Source organism: Lipotes vexillifer, unplaced genomic scaffold (assembly GCF_000442215.2).
Source record: "Lipotes vexillifer unplaced genomic scaffold, Lipotes_vexillifer_v1.1 scaffold382, whole genome shotgun sequence".
Classification (NCBI taxonomy): Eukaryota; Metazoa; Chordata; class Mammalia; order Artiodactyla; family Lipotidae; genus Lipotes; species Lipotes vexillifer.
In genome coordinates, this window is record NW_006780611.1 from 4367013 (window position 1) to 4375035 (window position 8023).

An 8023-nucleotide genomic window follows, 5' to 3' on the forward strand; every position below is an offset into this window, starting at 1 on the left:
CATGGCCGCTGAGCCTGCGCGTCCGGAGCCTGTGCTCCTCAACGGGAGAGGCCACAACAGTGAGAGGCCCGCCGACAAAAAAAAAAAAAAAAAAAAAACGCCACGGTTTCTCACGGCTGGCCTTCCCGCGCCCCACGGGGTAAATCCCGCCGGGCCTGGCAGCGTTTCCTGGCACCAAGGGCCTTGGGTGTTCTGTTTGAGCTCATTATTCTTCCAAGGCCCGGCCCTTGGGGTGGCCCCAAAAGAGAAGGTGACTCCAGGGCTCAGCACGAGGCCAATGCGTCCAGAAACACCAGCTGTGACGGCTTGCCTGCAGCCACCTCGAGCACCTCTACTGACAAACTGCACCTGGAACACGGAGGCTGGGCTGGGCATTTCTTTTTTTTCTTTCTTTTTTTTTTTTAAGCAGAGGTCTTAGAAGCCCATATGATTTAAATTTATTTATTTATTTATTTATTTATTTGTGGCTGTGTTGGGTCCTCGTTTCTGCGCAAGGGCTTTCTCTAGTTGTGGCAAGTGGGGGCCACTCTTCATCGCGGTGCGCGGGCCTCGCACTGTCGCAGCCTCTCTTGTTGTGGAGCACAGGCTCCAGATGCGCAGGCCCAGTAGCTGCGGCTCACGGGCCTAGTTGCTCCGTGGCATGTGGGATCCTCCCAGACCAGGGTTCGAACCCATGTCCCCTGCATTGGCAGGCAGATTCTCAACCACTGCGCCACCAGGGAAGCCCCAGGCATTTCTTGAACCAGGAGGAGGAAGGGCCTTGCCAGGTCCCCCAACGATGACAACCTCAGCCCCACCCGCAGCCGGGGGAGCTCGGAGCGGAAGATGCGCTGCTGCATCCTCGCTCTCTCGGGTTTCCCCAGGCTGGCAATAAGGGTGACAGTCCACCCCAGAGCAAAGTCTGCCGGTCCACTGCCAACCGGCCGCTCGGCCCATCCCGACCTCAGCTGTCCCCCTCCACGCTTCCTGACAATGCCATCTGGTGAACGTTGGGGGCACCGTGGGCTGGGGCTCAGGTATAATTGGCATCACAGGCTTCCCAGCCCCAAACAGCGAGGTCCCTCATGAGGGAGAGCCTCTCGGTTACCGGGGTGACCTCCAGGGGCCCCACTCATTCATTCGTTCCTTCCTTCATTCTTGCTCCAGTTGATTCTAAGGGAAGCATTCACGAAACGCAGGACCTGACCTGTCACAGATAAAACATGGCCTGTGGTTCACCCCCAAGACGACTGTGACCCAGACACGTAGCCAAGCAGAGGCCAATGTCCCCTGTGCTGTACCCCTTCACCCCAATCCCAGCCGAGCCCGCCTAGCTCTCCCGCCCACAGTCTCACCCCTTGTGGCTCTCTCAGCCCCTCTGGCCCCGGCCCAACCGCCATCCAGTCTCTTCCCCGCCCCTGCAGCCTGCCTGCCCACCAGCCCGGCCTGGAGCAAACTCACAATTGACAACATCTGTCTGCCTCGCCCTCCCTCCCTCCCTCCCTCCCCGCCTCCCACCCATGCAGAACTAGGCCTCCCTCTCCGGCTCAGCCCTCAGCCCACAGCCAGCCCTCAGCAGCTACAGGGGTAAGTAGGAATGCCAGCTTCGGAGCCGAACAGGCGTGGGCTCCAATCCCAGTTCCAGCGCTTTCTTGCTGTGTGACCCTAGGCAGGACACTTCAGCTCTCTAAGCCACAGCTTCCTGGACGGCAAAACGGGGCTCACAGTACCTTTTGAAGGTGGCTGAGGAGATGGATAAAGCTTATAAAGTTCCGAGCACACAGGGAGCCTCAGTAAACAGTGGCCGGATTACACGTGGAAGGAACAAAGGGAATTTGCTTGCCGTTGTCCGCGAAGAATGCGGGAACCAAGGCCCCGTCTCGGGGTGCAGAATGGCCCAGGGATGAGGCCCCTCGGCCTCCCTCAACTCTGAGAAAGGCAAGCACAGGTGAAGCTCAGACTCCTGGAGCTGGCTCAGTGGCGCAAGTACTTTGTGCCCAAGCTGTAGTAACGTTTGGAAATGATTCCCACTGGGGAACCTTGAGCACTCTGAACCTTATTCTCAGAAGGACAATGAAATGTGACATCTTTCACTCAATCCAGAAACGTGGAACATCCCCGGAATGCCCCAAGCAGCCATAAAGCTGGAACTCCCAGTGGCTGGGGTCAGCACACCCTCCTTGGGCAGGATGCGCCCCCTCTCCAGCCAGGGGGGAGTTCCTGCACTCCCAATCCGAGGGGCCACGGGGCACCCACGGCCAGGCTGGATGGTGACGCAGCAGAGGTCAGAGCAGACAGGACAACACCATCCTCATCGTAACAGCCGGACACATGAGGATCCCCGCAGAGACAGCCCGTCCATTCACCACCTCTCACCCCCTTAAATTCCTTTGCTATGCCACTGTGCCAGGCACAAGGCGTCACACTGTTGTACAGAAGTATAGCATCGTCTCCAACCCACTCCCCCCACCTCTGGGCATCTACGTTACTTCCTGTATTTCACTATGGGAACAAACAGCTCTGGGTTGAGCATCTTCATCTGTCAACCTTGTCTTCCGATTCTAACGATCCCAACTGGGCTATTCTATTGAAACCATGTTGAGTATGACGGTCTGGTTCTATGGGCCATTATTTATCTTTCCTTATGTCCTGTATGCAGCCTTGGGTTAAAATTACTTTGGGGAACTAACTTCCCCATGATTGTTGTTTTTGGAAGCTGAATGCCCAACATTGAAAGGAATCCTTCTTTTAATTTTTTTTATTGTTGATGACATTATACTAAGTGAAACCAGTCACAAAAAGGCAAACAAAAGGACTGTATGATGCCACTTATATGAGGTCCTGAGAACAGTCAAATCCATGGAGACAGAAAGTATAATGGTGGGTGCCAGAGGCTGAGGGGGCGGGGGGAGTTAGTGTTTAATGCGGACAGAGTTTCCATTGTGGGAAATGAAAAGTTCTGGAGACGGATGGAGGTGGTGGTTGCACAACAAAGCGAATGTGCTTAATGCCACTGAGCTGAACACTTAAAAAGAGCTGAAATGGTCAACTGTATGTTATGCGTATTTTTAAATTTTTTAATTGAAGTCTAGTTGATTTACAATGTTGTGTTAATTTCTGCTGTACAGCAAAGTGATTCAGTTATTCATATATATACACTCTGTTTTAATATATTCTTTTCCATTATGGCTTATCATAGGATATTGAATATAGTTCTCTGTGCTGTACAGTAGGACCTTGTTGTGTATCCATTCTATATATAACAGCTCATATTGTTATGCGTATTTTTAAAATGCATTTTAAAAATTGAGCTTTTGTGTACCATTTTGTAGCACCCTTCATTAGGAAAGGAATTGTACGTTCTGCCGATTAAGTCACTTGTCATTTTCAATCGATGTTGTTTTCATGCACTAATCTAAATACCAGCAAAGAGAATTAATTTGGGAAACTGTATTTTACAACATCTTTGTAGAGCAGTTTGGTAAAGAATGCAATGTTTTCCAAGGCAAGCTATGAGACCTCAAATGGGAATGGTGAAACTATTAATTAAAAAGTAAACTGTGGGACTTTCCTGGTGGCGCAGTGGTTAAGAATCCACTTGGGCTTCCCTGATAGCACAGTGGTTAAGAATCTGCCTTCCAGTGCAGGGGACACGGTTTCGAGCCCTGGCCCAGGAAGATCCCACGTGCCGCGGAACAACTAAGCCCGTGCACCACAACTACTGAGCCTGAGCTCTAGAGCCCACAAGTCACAACTACTGAGCCTGCGTGCCACAACTACTGGAGCTTGCGCACCTAGAGCCCGTGCTCCACACAAGAGAAGCCACAATGAGAAGCCCGCGCGATGCAACGAAGAGTAGCCCCCGCTCACCGCAACTAGAGAAAGCCTGCGCACAGCAACGAAGACCCAACGCAGCCAATAAATAAATAAATATATATTTTTTTAAAGTAAATTTTAACTTTGCAACCAAAATAAAGATGATTTAAAAGTTTAAAAACAAAACAAAAATCCCCAGGGATCGTCTCTCCCCCATGCATCTGGGGCAGTGGCCAGCAGAGGGTGGGACAGGTGGAGGCGAGGCAGAAAGACCTAAAGTTCAGACTTGCCCTGGCTTTGACCTCCTGCATCACTGCGGACACCGCGGCTTGTTCATTGTAACTGGGGGGTCAGGTTGCCTCTCAGTTCTGCCCCATCACCAAACCGGGGGTGACCTGAAGCCCAAAGAGGCGCCTCTCTCCTGTCCCCACCTGTGGACATGTCCGTCGACGCCCACCCTCAGCCTGTGCATCCTGTCACACCCCAATGCGGCACCTTCTCAGTGCCGGTCCGCCACTCCCAGACTAGTGGGGGGAGCTGCTGGGTCAAGTGATTGTCACCTGGGAGTGTGACAAGTCCTTTGGCAGATGGGGCCACGGAGCAGAGGAGGCCGCTCACTGCCCGAGCCCAGGGGAGATGGGAGGGAAGGCTTTCTGGAGGTGATGGGGAGGCCCCTCTTCCAGCATCACTTCCCCCAACCACTCACAGCAGGAACTCTGCGACATCAGTGGAGGGGGAAAGAGGGATGGGGGTTCCAGGCTGTAGCCCCAATCTCTGACACGGGGCACGTGGCTGGGCTGGGCGCGGGGGGCAATAAGACAACCAAGGTGACACCCCACCTGATGCCACACCTCACTGGTACCAAGGGTTTCACAGCAGCTGACAGCATCAGACCAACCAGGCCCACCAGAAGACCCCCCGCAGCACCTCCCAAAGGGCGTAAAATTGAGGAAACCTCAGGCACAGACCCCGCCATGTCTGAGTGGCCCTCGTAAATTATGTCACAAAAGCAACCCGGAGCGACAAGGCCATCACTGTTTCTTCTGTCCCCAACCCTGGCGAGCACTGTCACCTACCCACACCCACCACGCGCTTACTGTTCACTCAACGCCCGTCCTTAAGAGCCCGTAGGTGCTCTTAAGAGAGAAGTGGGGCTTCGGGCGAGTCTGGAACCTTCTCCCTCAGATCCTTTCCCTCTCTGAGAAGCTTCAGCAGGGCACAGTTTTCATCTCTGGTCCCTGTTAATCTGACCAGGTGAGATCCACAAAGACAAAATTCCTTATCCTTCCAAAACCTGGGGCATTAAAACGCCCTCCATGTATATGAAATGCTGAGATATGAGATGGTGGTCGGTTAGCTCTCTATTTGGTTTTATTTTAACACCCTCATCTGGAAAAATAAAGAGATGACGCAAGGCTCACGCCTCGTCTGCTCCACGGCACTGCCTAAAGCTGCAGCAAAGAGTTGGAGGGGGTCCCCGTGGTGTCCAGGACCCGTATGACTGGGAAGCCTGAGATGCCAACAGGAAATTCCAACCCAACAGAACCACGTAAGACTCAGCCACACTCCCAGCCCCTGCGGGGCCCCCCACCTCACGACCCTGGGGAGCCAGCAGATGCCCCGCTTCGGACCCTTCCATGTGCCAGGCTCTGAGCTTGGGGCGAGGGATCCAGAGCCATGACCCCGTTCCCAGGGAGATGACAACCCAGGGAGATGACAAGCAACTGTCACCTGGTGTGTCCCACTGCTTTTGCACCATTCTGTACAACTGGGACGAGGACAGACCCATCTCCCCTCCTCAACGCCCCAAGACCTCCCCAGGAGCAAGCAGGGCGTGCTGAGTCTGCTCTTATGGCTCCAGGCCCTGTCCTCAGCACAAGAACGGCTGGTGCCCTCACATCCCCCGACACCAGCACCCGGCACAGAGAGACGGGGTCTCGGATAGAGCACCAGCTAAAGGGAGGCAGCAAGGACCAGAAGACACATCTCTGGGAAGGCGAGAAGAAGCTTCCACACCGCTCCCTCCAGGCAGCTCCCAGTGACCTCCTGGATCAAGCCCAGTGGACGTGTGGGCCGTCCTCCCCCTGCCCACATCTCTATAGCATCCCCCCGTGCAGGACCCACCTCCCCTGGCTCTCCTCTCACCTCTCAGACCATGTATGCACACCTGTCAAGTGTCCTCTGCACCTGGCTTTTGGAAACTGAAGCTCTGCCAGGCTGGGTGGTCCTGGGTCCCTCCTCTCTTCCGGCTAGCTCGTTCACACCCACACCACTACAAAGGTCCCTTCCTCCGGGAAGTCCTCCCTAACTGCACCTGTGCACACACGTGCACACACGCGAACATGGGGCAGACATGTTTCCTTTCTTTCCTGGTTTCTTTGCACCCTGAACTTCCCAGCAATTAGCACAAGTAATTAACCGAGGGTGTACTTGTGCCACGAGGGCTGGACAGGAGTCTCATTCTGCACCCCGCCCCACAGCTGGTCCAGAACCAGCACACAGTAAATGTCCGTGAAGGAATGAACGGACGAACGATCTCATGTGATCCTAGCAACTCTATGACACAGGGGACGGGAAGAGATGAAGCAAGTTGCCCAAGGCCATGGGACAAACACAGAAGCGGCCTGAAGGAGACAGTGGCTTCCCCCTGAAGCTGGACTTTAAAAACTGGAGACTTTTCAGTTAGAAAAGTGAGGCGGTTAGTTCAGTGTCCTACTTAAGAATACGATGTGAGAGCCAAGCTGCCTGTGTTCGAATCCTGGTGCTGCCACTTAGCAGCTGTGTGTCCATAGGCGCGCTGCCTGGCCTCTCTGTGCCTGGGTAGGGTGGGTCTCACACCAATAATGGAAAATGGGGATAACGACAGGCGTGGTGCGATGGGTTTCAGGGAGCCGTCTTACATCAAAACAAGTGGCGCACATAGGTAACAAAACTTCCAGTACATTTCACTCCAGCAGGCAACACAATCCAAAAGGAAAAATAGGTTCAAGAAAAATACTGGCTCAAAAAAAAAAAAAAAAAAAAAAAAAAAAAAAAAACTAGATACTAGCTCAGCCCATTAGCATAAAAACGCTGATAGCTAGCATCTAAAAACCCGTCCTGGCCGTGTCCCAGCTACCACCCACGGCTCTGGGGACCCCTGAGGGGGTGGCTCTGGGGACCCCTGGGGGGGTGGCTCTGGGGACCCCTGGGGGGTGGCTCTGGGGACCCCCCTGAGGGGGTGGCTCTGGGGACCCCTGAGGGGGTGGCTCTGGGGACCCCTGGGGGTGGCTCTGGGGACCCCCCTGAGGGGGTGGCTCTGGGGACCCCTGGGGGGTGGCTCTGGCGACCCCCCTGAGGGGGTGGCTCTGGGGACCCCTGGGGGGGTGGCTCTGGGGACCCCCTGAGGGGGTGGCTCTGGGGACCCCTGGGGGGTGGCTCTGGGGACCCCTGAGGGGGTGCCACTTAGCCGCGCTTCTTCCTCAAACTGCCTGGGGGGGGGCTCAGTGCCGTGGCCCATTGCCCTCTCCCCCCCACTGCCCCCACCTCCCTGGGTGGCCTCATCCAGCCTCCCCTATCGGCCGAGACTCCCACACTTCTGTCTGCAGCCTGGTGTCGCCCATGAGCCCAGGCTCCACCCGGACGTCTAATAGGAAACTTAAGGTTTCCACACAGGACTCTGATCCCCTCCCCTGTCCAGCTTCTCCGCCTCAGTCATTAGCAGCCACCATGCATCCAGAGGCTGGAGCCAAAATAACTGGGCCAGCTTGAATTATTCCATCTCCCTCCCCCTCCACATCCAAGCCCTCAGCGAGTCCCATCCACTCGACCTCCCAAACGCCCTAGATCTGTCCACTTCCCTCCGGCCCGCAGATCCCGCCCCCCGCCCAGGGCATCTTTGGCCCTGGACCCTGCAGGAGCCTCCCCACCAGCTTATTCCACCTCCATTCTTATCTCCCTATAATGCATTCACCAGGCAGCACAGAGGGACTTCTAAAAGTGTGAGTCAAGGAACGTCAGCCCCCACTGCTTAAGATCCCCCAGCACCTTCCCCGAGCATCTAGGATAAAATCCACAGTCCACACCCTGATTTCTAAGGCCCTGCACGACTGCCTTGCCCCTCCCGCCTTGGCCACCCTCTCGGGCACCCCCCCTTCCCCTCCCTTCACACCACCTGTCCGGTCCCTCTGGTACACCTGGTCCCACCTGGGGGCCTTTGCGCCGGCTGTCCCCTTCGCCCAGACGCTCT

At 55.2% G+C, this 8023-nt stretch overlaps 1 protein-coding gene across 4 annotated transcripts in view; it reads right to left on the reverse strand.

Annotated features, from left to right (window-relative positions):
• The window catches only part of FBLN1 (fibulin 1), an 83656-nt gene that overhangs the window by 68982 nt on the left and 6651 nt on the right, over positions 1 to 8023 (reverse strand). The window contains exon 2 of one of the 4 annotated variants that reach the window (XM_007453911.1): positions 921 to 926. The exons of the other annotated variants lie outside the window; for them this stretch is intronic. Coding sequence (XP_007453973.1) covers positions 921 to 926 — 6 coding nt within the window. The remainder of the gene's footprint in view (positions 1 to 920; positions 927 to 8023) is intronic. 4 annotated transcript variants of the gene reach the window in all.